The sequence below is a fragment of the Eleutherodactylus coqui genome, chromosome 9 (assembly GCF_035609145.1).
Source record: "Eleutherodactylus coqui strain aEleCoq1 chromosome 9, aEleCoq1.hap1, whole genome shotgun sequence".
In the NCBI taxonomy this organism is placed as follows: domain Eukaryota; kingdom Metazoa; phylum Chordata; class Amphibia; order Anura; family Eleutherodactylidae; genus Eleutherodactylus; species Eleutherodactylus coqui.
Window position 1 is genome coordinate 16,545,958 of NC_089845.1, and position 19,031 is coordinate 16,564,988.

The 19,031-nt window shown below is 47.0% G+C and overlaps 1 protein-coding gene across 2 annotated transcripts in view; it reads left to right on the forward strand.

Annotated features, from left to right (window-relative positions):
• LOC136578950 (MARVEL domain-containing protein 3-like) overlaps positions 1–18,426 on the forward strand; it is a 35,609-nt gene extending 17,183 nt beyond the window's left edge. For both annotated transcript variants that reach the window (XM_066579165.1, XM_066579166.1), the window contains exon 4: positions 16,052–18,426. In XM_066579165.1, coding sequence (XP_066435262.1) covers positions 16,052–16,725 — 674 coding nt within the window. In that variant the 3' untranslated portion in view covers positions 16,726–18,426. The remainder of the gene's footprint in view (positions 1–16,051) is intronic.
• The last annotated feature ends 605 nt before the right edge of the window (positions 18,427–19,031 follow it).

A 19,031-nucleotide genomic window follows, 5' to 3' on the forward strand; every position in this document is an offset into this window, starting at 1 on the left:
GAAAACAGAAATGTGATGGACCCATTATAACTCAATGGGATCCATGTTTGGGATACATTTCATGAAGGATCTATTAAAGTTGCCATGGATCTAATGAGACCAGTAGCCATAACCTTAATTTACAGAAAATAAAGATTATATTGGATCAAGTAGTAGAGAAAAAACTCATGAAAGTGAAACTGCTACAAAAAGATTCTAAACTTTTGCACGCTTCGGCTTCCGTTTGAGTCATGTAGAAATATATAGGATCTGTAAAATTATTTGTCAAATCATGAAGTGCTGCTTCTTCCACTAAAATTCTGGGCAGCTGAGCGGAAATCAAACAGACCCCATTATAGTTAATGGGGGTCTATTCGGTGCTGTCTGGTTCCGTCATAAGACAGAGGTGTTCGGCCATGGGGATTCCCCTTTCTTAATCCACGAAGGAAGCAAGAAAATGGAATCCCCACCGTAGATGTGAAGGCAGCCTAAACCGGTAACATTTGCTAACATATAGCTAGTAGAGATGAGCGAACGTACTCGTCCGAGTTTGATGCTCGTTCGAGCATTAGGGTGTTCGAGATGCTCGTTACTCGAGACGAGCACCACGCGGCACTCGACTCCATTACATTTCCTTCCCTGAGAAATTTGCGCCCTTTTCTGGCCAATAGAAACTTAGGGAAGGTATTACAACTTCCTCCTGTGACGTTCCAGCCCTATCCCACCCCCCTGCAGTGAGTGGCTGGTGAGATCAAGTGACCCCCGAGTATTTAAATCTGCCCCGCCTGCGGCTTGCCACAGACACATGCTAAGAGAGATCAGGGACAGTGCTGCTGATGCTATAGGGACAGTGTTAGCGTCTTCAAGAACCACAACGGCCCTTCTTAGGGCCACAGCTCACCTAGTGCATTACTGTTGTGGCTGCTGTGAGCAGTTTTGCACAATTTTTTTTTTATGTATATCGGGCGTGCAGGCTGTAGCGTTCTCAGGCTGCAGTCTGTACTTGAGTATAGGGGCAGTATTGGTCAGGCAGGGACAGTGGTAGTGTAGCATCCTGTCTACAAGAACCCCAACGGTTCTTCTTAGGGCAACATGTGACCATGTGCATTTAACTCCGTGGTTGCTTGGAGTTGTAGTACCTCTGTATTGCACAGCAGAGCCTGCGTGCAGCCTTCATTTAAACATTTTTCTGTCCGCACTTTGCGTTGCCTCAGTTCAGTCTGCCTCTATGTGTACACCAAGAAACCACACATTTTCTACAACGCTCTGTGCTATACGTGTGCTGTCTCACAAGTGCACGGTGTGCCCGACACCCATAGATTGAAAGTGCAATACACACTGCATAGCCTCAGCCTGCATTGCATAGAAAAATAAGGAGATTTTTTTTAAAAATTCCTTTTTACGGCTACCGGTGACCCAGTGCATTTGCCTGCGTGGCCTGTGGGACTTCACGTCCATCCAAACTGCATAGTTCACAGCAGAGCCTGCGTGCAGCCTTCATTTAAACATTTTTCTCTCCGCACTTTGCGTTGCCTCACTGCAGTCTGCCTCTAAGTGTACGCCAAGAAACCACACATTTTCTACAACGCTCTGTGTTATACGTGTGCTGTCTCACAAGTGCACGGCCTGCCAGACGCCCATAGATTGAAAGTGCAATACACACTGCATAGCCTCAGCCTGCATTGCATAGAAAAATAAGGAGATTTTTTTTAAAATTCCTTTTTTACGGCTACCGGTGACCCAGTGCATTTGCCTGCGTGGCCTGTGGGACTTCACGTCCATCCAAACTGCATAGTTCACAGCAAGGCCTAAGTGCAGCCTTCCTTATAATTTATCTCTGGCTTCATTTTGCGTTATATTACTGCTGGCAGTCACCAACTGCGCGGCAATAATTCACAAACATTTTTACACCGCTCTGTCTCTGCTCGATTCTTAATCCAGCATGCGTAGGGGTAGGGGCAGAGGACGTGGATGTGGTCGAGGACGCGGAGTCTCAAGTGAGGGTGTGGGCATAGGACGAGTTCCTGGTCCAGGTGAATCGCAGCCGGCTGCTGTGGGAGTAGGAGAGAGGACAGTTTCTGGGGTCCCAGCTTCATATCGCAATTTTTGGGTGATTTATAGAAGTTTATTAAAAAATGAGCAGTGTGAGCAGGTCCTGTCGTGGATGGCAGAAAGTGCATCCAGCAATCTATCGACCACCCAGTCTTCTACGCCATCCACTGCTGCAACTCTGAATCCTCTGGCTGCTGCTCCTCCTTCCTCCCAGCCTCCTCACTCGATGAAAATGACACATTCTGAGGAGCAGGCAGACTCCCAGGAACTGTTCTCGGGCCCCTGCCCAGATTGGGCAACAATGGTTCCTCTCCTACTGGAGGAGTTTGTTGTGACATATGCCCAACCTTTGGAAGGTTCCCGGGGTCCAGGGGATGAGGCTGGGGACTTCCGGCAACTGTCTCAAGAGCTTTCAGTGGTTGAGGAGGACGATGACGATGAGACACAGTTGTCTATCAGTGAGGTAGTAGTGAGGGCAGTAAGTCCGAGGTAGGAGCGCACAGAGGATTCGGAGGAAGGGGCGCTGGATGATGAGGTGACTGACCCCACCTGGTGTGATAAGCCAACTGAGGACAGGTCTTCAGAGGGGGAGGCAAGTGCAGCCGCAGGACAGGTTGGAAGAGGCAGTGGGGTGGCCAGGGGTAGAGGCAGGGAAAGAGCGAATAATCCACCAGCAGTTTCCCAAAGCACCCCCTCGCGCCAAGCCACCGTGCAGAGGCCAAGGTGCTCTAAGGTGTGGCAGTTTTTCACTGAGACGGCGGACGACCGACGAACAGTGGTGTGCAACCTTTGTCGCGCCAAGATCAGCCGGGGAGCCACCACCACCAGCCTTACCACCACCAGCATGCGCAGGCATATGATGGCCAAGCACCCCACAAGGTGGGACGAAGGCCGTTCACCGCCTCCAGCTTGCGCCACTGCCTCTCCCCATGGGCCCCAACCTGCCACTGAGATCCAACCCACCTCTCACGACACAGGCATGACCATCTCCTGGCCTGGACCCACACCCTCACCTCCGCTGTCCTCGGCCCCATCCAGCAATGTCTCTCAGCGCAGCGTCCAGCTGTCGCTAAGAGAATCGTTGGAGCGAAAGCACAAATACGCCGCCACGCACCCGCACGCTCAAGCTTTAAATGTCCACATAGCCTAATTGATCAGCCTGGAGATGCTCCCCTACAGGCTGGTGGAAACTGAGGTGTTCAAAAACATGATGGCGGCGGCAGCCCCGCGCTACTCTGTCCCCAGTCGCTACTATTTTTCAGGGTGTGCCGTCCCAGCCCTGCACGACCACATCTCACGCAACATCGTACGCGCCCTCACCAACTCGGTTACTGACAAGGTCCACTTAACAACGGACATGTGGACAAGCACAGGCGGGCAGGGCCACTATATCTCCCTGATGGCACATTGGGTGAATTTAGTGGAGGCTGGGACCGAGTCAGAGCCTGGACCGCTCATGTACTACCCACCCCCCAGAATTGCGGGCCCCAGATCGGTGCTGGTATCTGCGGCGGTGTATGCCACCTCCACTAAACCTTCCTCCTCCAATGCAACCTCTACCTCGCAATCAAGACTTGTCAGCAGCAGCACGTCGCCAGCAGTCGGTGTCGCGCAGCGCGGCAGCACAGCGGTGGGCAAGCATCAGCAGGCTGTGCTGAAAATACTCAGCTTAGGAGAGAAGAGGCACATGGCCCACGAACTGTTGCATGGTCTGACAGAGCAGACCGACCGCTGGCTTTCGCCACTGAGCCTCTAACTGGGCATGGTCGTGTGTGACAATGGCTGTAACCTGGTGGCGGCTCTGCAGCTCGGCAGTCTCACGCACGTGCCATGCCTGGCCCACGTCTTTAATTTGGTGGTTCAGCGCTTTCTGAAAAGCTACCCACGCTTGTCAGACCTGCTCGGAAAGGTGCGCCGGCTCAGCGCACATTTCCGCAAGTCCAAGACAGACGCTGCCACCCTGCGGACCCTGCAACATTGGTTTAATCTGCCAGTGCACCGACTGTTGGGACGTGCCCACACGGTGGAACACTACGCTTCACATGTTGTCCCGGCTGTATGAGCAGCGTAGAGCTATCGTGGAATACCAACTCCAACATGGGCGGTGAAGTGGGAGTCAGCCTCCTCAATTCTTTACAGAGGAGTGGGCCTGGATGGCAGATATCTGCCAGGGCCCTGGTGGACAAACTGATGGTAAACTTCCCATCTGACAGCGCTAGTGGCAGAAGGCGCAGTTCCGAGGGCCAAGTAGAAGGGGAGGCGCGGAGATCAGGCAGCATGTTCAGCGCAGGCAGGGGACTACTCTCCAAGGCCTTTGCTAGCTTTATGGCTCCCCAGCAAGACTGTCTCACACCTCCCCAGTCCAGGCTGAGTCGGAGGGAGCACTGTAAGAAGATGGTGAGGGAGTACACAGCAGATCGTACCACCGTCCTCCGTGACGCCTCAGCTCTGTACAACTACTGGGTGTCAAAGCTGGACACGTGGCCCGAACTCGCGCTGTATGCCCCTGTGGCTAGCGTCTTGTCAGAGAGGGTGTTTAGTGCAGCTGGGGGAATCATCACGGACAAGCGTACCCGCCTGTCCACTGACAGCGCCGACAGGCTTACACTCATAAAGATGAACAAAGCTTGGATTTCCCCAGACTTCTCTTCTCCACCAGCCGACAGCAGCGCTACCTAAAGACCTTTGTCAATCTGTGTATGATATTCGTCCTCCTCCTCCGGCTCCTCCTCCTGAAACCTCTCGTAATCACCGCGAACGGGCAATTTTTTCTGTGGGCCAAAAGGCTCATATAACTTTTCTAAATAATATTTATCTGTTTCAATTCTCATTAAAGCATTGAAACTTCCACCTGAACCAATTGTTTTTTAGACTGGGCTGCCTCCAGGCCTAGTTAAAAATTAAGCCACAGTACGCTAAGCGATTAATGGGTTTCACCTGCCCTTTGAGTTGGGCATGGGCAATTTTTTTGGGGTACATTTGTACCGTCGGTACACCAATTTTTCAGGCCCTCACCTACAATGTAATCCAAGTAATTTTTATGGGCTTCGCCTGCACTCATGGTACACCACTGTGTCTGGGGTTGGCCTACACTTTTGCTACAGAAATGTAACTCTGTTCTGCCTACCTATACTTCTGCCACAGTAATGCTACAGGGGTCTGACTATACGTCAGCAACAGAAATGTTACTTCGGTCTGCCGATACTTCTGCTCCTGAAATGTTACCTTGGTTGGTGTATACTGTTACTACTGTAATTTTACTAATACTGGGCTCTGCCCATAATGCTTCAACGGAAATGTTACTGGGGCAGGTCTATACTGCTATAACACAAATGTAACTAATAGTGGGCTCTGCCCATACTGCTTCTACGTTAATGTTACTGGGGCCTGTCTATACTGCTACTACTGAAATCTTATCAATACTATGCTCTCCCTACACTGCTGCCAGGGAAATGTGAATCTGCTGCTTTGCCCACACTGCTTCTACGTTACTGTTACTGGGGTCTGACTATACTGCTACTACTGATATGTTACAAATGCTGTGCTCGCCCTACACTGCTGCCGGGAAAATGTGAATCTGCTGCTTTGCCCATACTGCTTCTACGTTACTGTTACTGGGGTCTGACTATACTGCTACTACTGAAATGTTACAAATGCTGTGCTCTCCCTACACTGCTGCCAGGGAAATGTGAATCTGCTGCTTTGCCCCGACTGCTTCTACGTTAATATTACTGCGGCCTGTCTACACTGCTACTACTGAAATCTTACCAATACAATGCTCTCCCTACACTCCTGCCAGGGAAATGTGAATCTGCTGCTTTGCCCATACTGCTTCTACGTAACTGTTACTGGGGTCTGACTATACTGCTACTACTGAAATGTTACAAATACTTTGTTTTCTCTACACTGCTGCCAGGGAAATGTGAATCTGCTGCTTTGCCCATACTGCTTCTATGTAAGTGTAGCTGGGGTCTGACTATACTGCTACTACTGAAATGTTACAAATGCAGTGCTCTCAGTACACTGCTGCAAGGGAAATGTGAATCTGCTGCTTTGCCCATACTGCTTCAACGTTACTGTTACTGGGGTCTGTCAATACTGCTGGAACTGAAATGTTACTGGGGTCTGTCTAGACTTATACTACTGAACTGTTACTGGGGTCTGTCTATACTGATACTACTGAAATGTTACTGGGGTCTGTGTATACTGCTGCAAACGAAATGTTAGTGGTGTCTGTCCTCACTGCTGCCAATGAAATGTTACAGGGGTTTGTGCATACTCTTACCGCTGAAATGTTACTATTCTCGGCTCTGCCTATACTGCTGCTACTGCAATGTTACAGGGTAGTGGAAACGGAGGCTTCCCAAAGACATGATGGTGGTGAGGCCGCGCTACTAGGTTCCACAGGCGCGACAACTTTTCAGAGACACGGTCACTGGGAAGGTGCATATAACCACGGACACGGGGACAGGACACATACTGCCTCAAAAACTTCCCCATCCTCCTCCTCCTCCAACAATGAAAACATTCTTGGTCGAAGCCCACCTGTATTTCATCTGTCGTTAGCTCTGCTGTCCAGGGCACTGCAATGGGATCTATTTATGTACCGCCGGTGGGTTCCAGGGAGCCACCCATGCTGTCGGTCCACACGGACTTCACATAGGGGATTTATACCTGCCTGTGTCTATGTATTAAAAACCCCGGTCAGACTGGGGCATGCAGTGTGGGCCGAAGCCCACCTGCATTTAATCTGACGTTACCTCAGCAGTGCTGGGCAATGCAATGGGATTTGTTTATGTACCGCCGGTGGCTTCCTGGGACCCTCCCATGCTGTCGGTCCACACAGACTTTACATTAGGGAGATGTACCTGCCTGTGTATACTCATAAAAACTCTAGTCTGACTGGGGCATGCAGTTTGGGCCGAAGCCCACCTGTATTTAATCAGACGTTAGCTCTGCTGTCCAGGGCACTGCAGTGGGATATATTTTTGTAACGCCGGTGGGTTCCAGGGAGCCACCGATGCTGTCGGTCCACACGGACTGCACATTAGGGAGTTGTACCTGCCCGTGTTGACTTATAAAAACCCCAGTCTGACTGGGGCATGCAGTGTGGGCCGAAGCCCACCTGCATTTAATCTGACGTTACCTCAGCTGTGCTGGGCAATGCAATGGGATATATTTATGTACCGCCGGTGGCTTCCTGGGACCCTCCCATGCTGTCGGTCCACACGGACTTCACATTAGGGAGTTGTACCTGCCTGTGTATACTTATAAAAAAAAAACACGGTCTGACTGGGGCATGCAGTGTGGGCCGAAGCCCACCTGTATTTAATCAGCCGTTAGTTCTACTATCCGGGGCACTGCATTGGGACAAACTACAGGAGCAATACAGAGCTAATGAGACGTGCACAGCTACGCTAGCATTGGAGTCCGCTGTAGAAACGCGATTGCTGAGGGTTTGTGCAGAGGCCTATGTCCTGGGTGCAGTGAAAGTCCGCTTCCTGCCTAGGATTGCTGAAGCTGTGGGCCGAGGCCTATGTCGTGGGCGCGGTGCAAGTCTGCCATGTTTGGCCGCTCAGATCAAATTTTGGTTCATGTCTTGGGTTTCCTAGGACCCACCTATGCTGTTGGTGCAAACTTAGTTCCCATTGAGGTGTTTGACCTGTCTGGCCAAAGGCACTGACTGACTTGGGTAGGGGGCAGAGCGCTGACTGCTTTCCCCTTGCAGTGTGGATTGAGCTATGCGAAACCTTGACAGAATGAATACTGTGTGGCACATGGATTCCCCATTGCTATGCCCACGTTTGCAGCTCCTGACAGAGGTGGCACAGGATTGGAGTTCTCATTGCTTCTGTACAGCATTGTGGGCTATCGCCCTGCCCCTTTTAAAGAGGGTCGCTGCCTAGCCGTGCCAACCGTCTGCAGTGTGTGCCTGCGGTTCCTCCTCATGGCAGACGCATAGACATGAGGGTGGTGCGGCTATGAGGCCAGCGTGTGGCATGAGGGCAGCTGAAGGCTGCGCAGGGACACTTTGGTGTGCGCTGTGGACACTGGGTCGTGCGGGGGGGGGGGGGGGTTGGGCAGCATGTAACCCAGGAGAAGAGGCAGCGGTGTGTCCCGCAGGCAGTGCTTGTGCTTGGTTGGAGGTAGTGTGGTGCTTAGCTAAGGTGTGCCTTACTAATGAGGGTTTGTCTGAAGTAAAAATTGTTAGGGGGGGGGCACTCTTGCCGCTATTGTGGCTTAATAGTGGGACGTGGGAACTTGAGATGCAGCCCAACATGTAACCCCTCACCTGCCCTATCCGTTTCTGTGTCGTTTCCATCACTTTCTTGGGTTTTGCAGATTTTCACCAATGAAAACCTTAGCAGAGCATGGGTGATATACAAATATGCTCGAGTCGCCCATTGACTTCAATGGGGTTCGTTACTCGAAATGAACCCTCGAGCATCGCGAAAAGTTCGACTCGAGCAACGAGCACCCGAGCATTTTGGTGCTCGCTCATCTTTAATAGCTAGTACTAAATAGCAAAGAAAAGCAAAAGTATTGCCTTCACCAGATTTTGAAAGTGTAAAGATAAAGAGCGCGGTGCGGGAATACAGACCATCATCCCTAGCTAAATTCTGAATATCAATACCGATAAAGTCAGGAAACGCCAGATTAAGGGCAGAGCTTACATTGTTTTCTAGGCCATATCAAACTGATGCTATGACTTGGATCCAATATATACTGTGCTACCATAGTATGTAATGACAGTGTATATCACAATGTGACATTGTTAGCATAAGAGCTAACTGACATGAGCGTATGTGCCCAGTGTATAACGCGACGCTAAACGCTCATTGATTTCTATTGGACCACTCACATCTGCATTTTTTTCACGCACTTATTAAGCGTGTAAAATAAAAACGCATCATGGCCTATTTTGGTGCCTATTACGCAATAATATAGGCTATGGGGATTTAACATATGCGGCAAGTATGCATGTAGGGGCACTTTCACATGACTGTATGCCTTTATACGTTCACCCGTATGCACCATATATTCGCATGAATTAATTTTTGACCCAGTCGAGTCACGATGTTAATTGGCGTATTAAAAGCCATTCACACAGGGAGCCGCTAAGGCGGAGTCAAGACCTATCTTTTCATGCGCCATATACAAGAGATGGGCGAAAAAGATCAATTAGGTTGTATTTTTCTTTTGTGAATATTTTGCGTTCGTCTAAATGAAGCAGTTGAAATCCACTGTATCTCATGGGCACGCTCTTTTTGTGCGCACTATAATATCTGCATCAATATGGTCATCTGAATAACCCCAAATGCATATTTGCTGTGTACTGCATATTTTATGGGGCACATACACTTGTGTGAGTGACCCCCTAGAAGAAACTGAAGCTATAAAAGGCTTTAGGTTAATTTTAATTACCTTTTCTAAATCATTGTGAATGAAAAACATGTTTTTTGGCACCCAAGTAAAAAGTTGCCAATATGGACCGTTAATGGCCGTTGTTTAGCTCTTTTAGATAGAAACTGTATATACTATACCTCAACTCTAATGCTAGTGTGTTTACCGGACCTCAAAATCTTGATTTCTTAGTATTTTTTTATGTCATTACTCTACCTCTTTCAATATGCAAGCTATATGTATGTACATGTATTCATTGTATTGTAGCAATTGTCTTCTACATCCAACTGTTCTCTGCTCGGAGCGCTCGGCTGTTATACAGCCGAGCGCTCCGTGCGGGGTATGGAGAACAGAGCTGAACCGCTCTGTTCTTCATACCCAGCTGTCATCAGGGAGCGGGATACAGCTGAAACAATAGTATCAGCTGTATCCTGCTGTAAATCCCTGATGAGGCTGAACGATGCGCAACACGATAACGAAAACTACAGAATGTCAGTGCAGTTACAGACAATGATTTTTGAGTGAAAATTGTTGTGTCTAAATCAGCCAGCTTGCAGCAGTCCTTAGCATGACTGCACTTTCTACATTTTCATTGTTGTCAGCTCTCTTCCTAGCATATTTTTCCTTCTCTTCTCTGTGGAAATGTTCCCTTCTTGTGTTCCTACGCGGCGCCATGCTGCCAGGAAGAGCTGTGGAGCCATTCAGCAGGGAGAGCAGATGTGCATTGACTGATGCACACTCAATGGTGACGCCAGGGAATGGAGACCCCCCTCCCTACAACACAGACACCAAGGGCTCACGGGGGTCAACGTTGCATCATGTGACCCAATGCACACCATGAAAATATAAAATGTATATTTCTTTCTAGAAGGAAAACAGTAATACAAGCACCATTATATGCGTCGGCCCAACAGGTGCGTAATAAATGGAAAAAGTTACTGGTTATAGCTTGTTTGAATTTTAATATTCTTTCTGCAGTTATTAGGGGGGAGTTCATTGCCTATTCACTTAGTATTGAGCTACTTATTTATCTGTCTAAATCCCTATACAGTGAGCTTTGTCTACTGGCAACTGCAGGAAAAGATGTTATCATCTTACTATATGCCGGTGCAGATAATAACTGCACGCTTTAATCATATTTATAAGAATACTATGATAAGGCGGCATTCACAGCCCGATTTTCTTTCAATGCAGTCTTTCCGTCAGGGATTATGTCTGAATCCCCCCGAAAGAGATCTAGATGGAAACATTCACTTCTGTTACTGAAAAATGGACCAATAGGTCTCAGCAGGGTTTTGGTTGTTTCCACATTTGGAGCTAAAAGGAATAATATGAAGCAAGATGTTTGAGAAATCTTGTATTGTCTGCCGAAATATCACATTACCTGTTGATGTACCTGCTGATTTATGTCTAAGGATCCTGTAGTGCTGCGATTAATTATATATGATGAAATTATACTGGTAGATCGCCACCCATCTTGGTGAGTTAGGCCTCATGTCCACGGACAAAAGAAGAATTAAAATCCGCAGCGGATTTTAACTCTTCTCCTGCCCGCGGATCCGCATCCCATAGGGATCTATTGACCACCCGCGGGTAGATAAATACCTGCAGATGGTCAATAAAAGTTTGTTTTTTTTTTAAAATGGAGCATGAAAAAATCTGGACCATGCTTCATTTTCGTGCGGGTCTCCCACGGAGACGGCTTCCGCTGGCTTCTATTGAAGCCTATGGAAGCCGTCCGGATCCGCGGGAGACAAAAATCGGAATTTACTCACCCGCTCCGGATCTTCCCTTCGCCGCGGCTTCATCTTCTCTCCGTCGCGGCAGGATATTTTTTCTTCGGGCCAGCGCATGCGCGGGGCATGCAACCGACGTGCCCTGTTCATCCGCCGGGCTGAAGAAAGATGATCCGGCCGCGACGGAGAGAAGATGAAGCCGCGGCGAAGGGAAGATCCGGAGCGGGCGAGAGGTGAGTTAATTCTTATTTTTATGCCTCATGTCCGCGGGGCAGGAGGGACCCGCTATGGATTCTCCAGGGAGAATCCGTAGCGGGCTTGATTTTCCCCGTGGACATGAGGCCTTAATCTGCCACCTTTATGGTCTGGGAAAAGCTAAGTTGATATAGACAGATGTCTAAGTGTATTTCATGTCAAACAAAGCTCATCAATATTCATACAACTGCTTTACACACCTGTGCCAGAGGGGGCTTTGATCCAATTTGCTCCTTTTGGGACCAGCAAAAAAGCCCTTTGTTGTAGTGATAATGAAATTGGCCATTTGCAGGAGAACCCATAGTCTCCGTGTCCCTCCAAAACACATCCTCCACACTTGCTGACTGCGATTTCCCTCCACTTGAGATGGGAAAAAGAAAACTTAATAACAGGGCATTATGGGCATTCAAAGGTCACAGCAGTGGTTGTATTTTTGGAACCGTGAGTGTACCACAGATACATTGCATTCACTCTTATCACTGTGCGACCCCCTGGAACCCATGGAATCGCATGCCTGCCAAGCTAATCATCTGTCACATATCATGTTTGGTATCCACTTATAGGTAATTCATGATATGAAACTTGGCATATATAGCTTCCCCATTGAAGTGCCTTCTAGGGAAATATGGTCAAAATGTTAAATTGGGTTTCCATCTAGAAGATCTGCACATCTACTTAGTCAGCCTTCAGTGATGTCATAAGGAGGATGGCAGAGGTGGGACCCAGAAGGGCTTTAAAATTAAAAGGGGATCTTCCTCCCCCATTGTCAGACTCAGGAGTTGCATCTTAATGCAGGACTTTCACCTTTTCGCAAGTTCCTCGCTGTAGGAATAGGTGAAACAACTTCATGGACTAGTATTTTCAATTATTTCATCCCATTTTGTTTTCATACTGTTTTGTGTGCTCATGACCCTTTTGTAAATATTTCCTTTTGTATATTTTTTATCTTGGCACTGCTAATCCTTTTTAGAATAAAGCTTTACTCTTTCTTTAGTCGTTCTTACCCCGAAGTGTGTTAGTCATGTGTTGGCTGGTGGAAACCAAGGTGGCTGATATATGGGTCAGAAACGGTCACTGGTGGCAGCAAAGTGTGTTGGGGGTGTGCTCAGCCGTGAAGGGTGCAATTTGGGCTTTATATTGCACAAGTACAGGATCCGGGAAACTGGAAATAATTAGAACTTTGCTGTCTGCCCCTGGGTGCCGTACGTCACATGTTGGGGACTATCAGACCCATAAACTCCATTACCGTCACAATATACAGTTTGAGATTTACAGGTTGGCGATCCAGCGATCATCTGCACAGAAGTGGTGGAAGAGGGTGCTGATTCTCCATTTTAGTTTTTAGATGCCACAGACAATGCTGACTGTGGTATCTAAGTCATTAGAGGAGGGGGCTCCCTCCCTCATCCCATCAGCCCAAGACATGATTATGGGGTGCCAATGAGTTACTATGATAGTCCAGGGCCTAGTAAAGCTCTCATACCTGCCATGTGTTTAAGCCTAACGCTGTTTTCACATGTGGATTTGTCGAAGCCAGAGTGCTCCTCAAATGATAAACGCCTTGTGTAAGTGCAGTCTGTGATCTAAACGCAGTTGTGATGCTTTAATGATGGTAGACCTAGTCATTTCTGTATTACTTCATTAGATCTCCACCTCACTAAGGCCGGGTTCGCTCACGTGCACATGTTTTTCCTATGCATTTTGGTCTGCAAAAAAACCCTGCATTCTCTATTTTCCTGTGCATCAAAGTCCCCATAGAAGTCAATAGGGATTTGCTAATGCAAGCTAAGAGATGTGTGAAACACTGCCTTTCGCAGGAAAAAGAACAAATCTGGAACTTATTAGCCTATCTTTTTGACACACGCAAATGCACACTCCTTGCGCGTGGAAAAAGTACATTAAAATACGCCTTTGTGCGCTCAAAAAAGGACTGTTCATTCCTCAAAAACGCTGTGCTCATGCATGCAAATGCGCTTACGCCTGTCTGATGCCGGCCTAAGGCTGCCTTCTTCTGCATTAAAGGACCCTGCCAGGTATCTTATGCTGCTTTCTATAGAGACAGTATAATATAATGACAGAGACCCTTATGTCAGCAGTCTGTCTCCTAGCAGGTAACATGAAGTAGTTTGTATAACTGTGCATGGTGCAGCCAATGCTAACACAAGGAGCCCACTGATATGCATGATAAGCAAGCGCCCCATTCCCTACAGTTGCTGGCAGGTTTCTCCATATTACTATGCATAGGGAGAAATCTGTCTATCAGCAGCTGGAGGGCAGAGAGTCCACTTGTTTTGCATATCACTATCCCCCTTGCCGCAGCATAAGAGACCTGGCAGGTTGGCTTTACACTCGGATGGAGATTTTCTCTTGTAATCCCTACTCTATCAGCTCTCTTGCTCTGGAGGGTTTATGCTATTGATACTATTATTTTAAAGCTTTATGGTTCAAATCAAGAACAAAATAAACACCTGTTCAAGATGGAAAACAAGACTGAAGTCCACAAACAGGTTTAGCAGGTTGAAACATTTGTTTATTTTTCAGCTCAACATTTTGTTTTTGCAACTTTTTTGCAGCAAGAAGTTTCTGTTGCCGTCACACATGAGTATAGAGGAAAGATAATTGGCATACACATTCTGGCCTCCTGCATTTAGGCTGCCTGCAGACGGCCAGGTCAGATCCCGCTGCGAGAATTCTTGCAGCGGGACACGACCCGAGCCCCTGCAGGGACCAGCGCGGCACTCGCCTCTCCCGCAGCTCCGGCTCTTTGATGTGTCGGCTGCGAGCCCCGCACAGAAATACAGCATGCCGCGATTTGTTTGCCATGCGTGAGTAAACGCGGACAAATCACGGCCGTCTCCATAGGATTGTGTTTTCTAACACAATTCTATGGCAGCTACCACGGGTGGAAATTTTGCGGAAAATCCCGCCGTGGAATTTCCACCCGTGTGCAGGGTGCCTAAGGCTGCTTTCACACCTGCGTTGGGTTTTAGTGGAGAGAAACTGAAATCAAACTGAGATAAACAAATCCGTTTTTTTACTCAATTTATCTAAATCGTTTTTTTTTTAAAAAAAAAAAAGGAAAGCCAATAATATTACTGCTGGTGAGAATATTGGCTAGCTATATGTATGCCAACAACTATAGCCTTAAAATTTATCGTATGTCCAAGAAGGATTTATTTTACAGGCTTCCATGTGATCCTGCTACTTCAGCCAAATAGCAGATTATCTGAATAAATCCAAATAACTGCATGACTAGCTTCATAATGTTACAAATTTGCCAATCACAAGAAGCATGAGACTGTAAAAAAGTGTGATTTTATAATATAGGAATTAACCCCTTAAGGACACGGCGTATTTTGGGCTTAAGGACGCAACGATTTTTGGCGGATTTTAATATCCATTTTTCAAAAGCCATGGCTTTTTTATTTTTCCGTCGACGCGGCCGTATGAGGGCTTGTTTTTTGCATGGTGAACTGTAGTTTTTATTGGTACCATTTTTGGGTACTTAGACTACATTGTAAAACTTTTATTATTTTTTTTTTATGATCGCAGGGAGAAAAAAAGCATCAATTCTGCCATAGATTTTTTTTTTAAAGCGTTAATCATGCTGCATAAATGATACAAAACATTTTTTTCTGCGTGTCAGCAGGATTACAACAATGCCAAAATTCGTATATATTTTTTAAGTGTTTCCAATTTTCTGCAATAAAAACCCTTTTTATGGAAATTTTTTTTTTCTAAATCGCTGCATAAGTCCTATAACTTTTTTTATTTTTCCATGAACGAAGCTCTGTGAGGGCTTGTTTTTGGCGACACGAGCTGTAGTTTTTATTCGTACCATTTTAAGGTACATACGGCTTTTTTGATCACTTTTATTGCGTTTTTTGGGAGGCAAAATGCTAAAAATTAGCCTTTTGCCTCAGTTAACGCTTTTTGCCGAGCGGAATAAAAAGCATGTTCAACTTATTGTACGTGTCGTTACGGACACGACAATACCAAATATGTGGGGTTTCAATTTTTTTATGCTAATATGAGAAAAAGCACAAGAAAGAGGTTTTCATACATTTTTATTTTTTGTACATTGTTTTGATCTTTTTTTACACCATTTGTGTCCCTCTGTGGGACTTACACCGTAGCACAGATTATCGCTATGATAAGGCATTGCAGGACTTCTCTCCTGCAATGCCTTATCGCTTGTTATAGCGATCATAGGCACTGGTAATACAGGATGCCTGTAGGTGGCATCCTGTTACCATGGCAACCAGCTGGGCTCTCTGCAATTACATCGCAAGAGCCCCATGAAGGGTTCCCTCTGTGAACCCCCTCCCATGCCGCGATCCACATAGATCACGGCAGGGAAGGGGTTAACAGTGGGGATCGCTCTCCCAATGCTATCAGTGACAGCCGCTCCCGCTGCGGGATAGCACGAGATCTCTTCTGATCTCACGCTATCCCCATGACGTAAGGGTACGTCCCGTTGCGGGAAGTACCCCGCAGCCATGATGTACCCTTACGTCATGTGGAGGGAAGGGGTTAATTGTAACTTTTAAAATAACTAAAGCCATTTATGATGACTCTGCTCTATATTCCAACACTAATTTGTTTTTGTTTTATTTTTTATATAGGAGTCCTGCAATTTGTGGAAATAGCAGCAAGTGTCTTGGTACTGATCTGCGTGGTTGCTTCATATGCAGTTCTGAGTGGATATACATCTGCTGCTGGGTTTGGCTCATTCAGCATTAATTCGGCATACAGCCCATTTGAAGGCACAGAACTGCAGCAAGTCAGAGATGTGGATCTGCAGTACAGTCAACTGAGAGCACCAGGAGTCTATGTAGGAGTCGCCATCAGCTTGTTATTCGGTGTCTTAACCATAATCTTCTTGATTTTGGGAGCGAAACCAATACACAGGGTATCTGTGAAGTTACTTTTTACAGAACTGATATTTGATGTTGTAGCTTGTTTGGGTTACATTGTTGCAGTTGGTTTATACCTCTACTTTATCAAGAAAGTCAACGCTACTGAGACTTGTAAAACTAGGGAGCGCCTGTATGCGGCCCGTGGTTATACCTGGATGAACTGTGAAGTGCAGGGAGGGGATGCTGCTGTTGCCATATTTGGCCTTGTTGCTGCCTGTATCTATCTTCCAAGTGCCATCCTATGTGCACTGTATATCAGAACTGTACGTGACTTCAAGAAGAATTACCTGTCTCATGAATATACATCTACATCAAGCCAACCGAGATTGAACAAACCCACAGAGGAGGACTTTAACTATCTGCCTAGTACAATAGTGTAGATACAGAAGAGGACTGTGTAACGCGTTTATTGTTCTCTACAGTACAATATAAACTGACATTACTAATACTATAACATTTGCTTACTTTCTTTCACAAATGTCTGCTCATGACTGTTAGCTCATTAGCCCGATTTATTACTTTCTGCGCAGAAAACCTCTTTAAATACTTGTACATTAACAAAAAAGTGTAGATCCCTTATCCTCAGGATAGGTCATCAATAGGTAATCCTTGGGACCCTGGCATACTGGATCCCAGGCTCCGTGTGGTGGGCAATCAGGTGATCGCCAGAGATCCCTTGCGGCAGGTCCCTAACGATTAACCATGGATGAGCTAGCCTATGGATGGGTCATCATTAGTTTTGCCCAGGAAACCCCTTTAAAGTGGTACTGAACTTGCTAGAGCTAAAGGATGAATGTCGGGCAAACAATGCCCAACACTCGTCCCTGTGTATACTCACTCCTGTGCTGCACAGGAGCGAGTATCACTGGCTCACTCACAGAGCGGCCAGCAGGGAGGCAAGGTGGCTGAAGGAGAGTTCTCTCCCCATTCTCCCTCACCTCTCTCCATTAAGTTTAGTAGCGGCCCCTCAGTACAGAATGGCCGCTGTGTTAAGTGAATGGAGAGTGGTAGAGGAGAAGGAGGAGTGAAATCCCCTCCAGCCGCCCTGCCCCCTTGCTGAGCGAGCCAGTGATACTCGCTCCTGTGCAGCAGCAGGGCAGCGAGTACACACAGGGACGAGTGCTGGGCATCGTTTGCCTGACATTTGTCCCGTGTAAATGGGCCTTAAGAAGCAAGTGCAGAAGCCAGGATTTAAAGGGAAACTGTCATGGTCTTTGAGCCCCATAAATGTAGAAATGGGACTTATAGCTCAGGAAATGGGGAGTCCGGGGAGAGCAGCTTTATGCTCACTGGGTGCCCCGTTCCTGCTGTGTCCCCTCTGGATGTAAGGGGTTATATATACAACTAATTAGAACTCTCTAATACATCAATATAAATGGAAATGTGCCTAGTAGTAGTGAGAGCAATGCAAAATAAGGGCAGTTGGGGAAAATCTGCATGCCAACTGCTGTGAATAGAGGTCAAAAGCAAGGATACCTGGAAACTAAAATTCCCTCAGCTTTGCACTCAGATTACTCCTGCTAACAGAAATGATTCCGTTAATCACATATCTATTAATGCTGGTATGAACATAGAGTTATTCCCTGATCATTTTTGTAAAATCAGAGGCATCGTTTCAATCAGATCTTGTGTAATTTACCAACAAAAATGCCGGCAGACTATAAGAAAGTGCTACCAAGCTGCGCAAAATTCAAATGAAAAGATATATTCTTATACAATGTATCAAATAAAATATTTTTACAAAGGCAGTGGATTGCAAACAAAGCATCACAGCTATTCCTTAATAACTAGAATAATGTTCGTAAATAGATACATATCCTCTATAGATGTTTTAAATTGTTGCCAAGCTGCAAGTTACTCTAGTTTACACAGCGCGACAGAAAATCGCGTGAACAGGCGGACAAATCAGCCGCTTATGCGCCCGTTCAGACGTCCCAGGTGCGGTGCACATACCCCAAGTCCCGATTGCCGTCGGGTGGGGAAAGACAGTTTAAGGGTGCCTACCCACTAGCGTTTTTTTTCCCTGCGAAATTGGCAGCATTTTTTTCTCTGCAGGGGTCTATGGGACTTGTAATGTTAAAATCGCGATTGCGCAAAATCGCGAATCGCGGTAAATTGCGATTTTGCGCGATCGCGATTTTAACATTACAAGTCCCATAGACCCCTGCAGAAAAAAAATGCTGCGAATTTCGCAGGGAAAAAAAAACGCCAGTGGGTGGGCGACCTTACTCTGCTAAACTGCCTCCCCCTTTCCTCCAATTCTTGGCAAGGAAAGGGTGCGGGAGATAGTGTGCTAAGCTTCTGCCCCCCTCACCCCTTGTTGGCTGCCAGCAACCATTGCAAACAGCCAGCAAGGGGTGGATGGAAATGGGTGGGAGTTTAGCAGACACGCTGCTAAAGTCCCTCCCACTTCCCTTCTCCGTCAGCTTCCATATGTTCCCTTAGGAATCTATCGGAGCCACCTCCGTATTCTGGACAGGAAGATGTCTTTCCTGGCTGACGTAAAAAAAACCCCGGCCGAAATGCGCTCCTACGCGCTATCTTGGCTGGCAAGGTGCTTTTACGCTGCGGGAATACGCCCATCTGAACTGATGCCGTGAAAGCGCGGCCGATATACACTTGTGTGAATGAATCGTTAGATTCAGTCCAGAACATATTTGTACAATTATGAGGAAGGAAAAGGTAG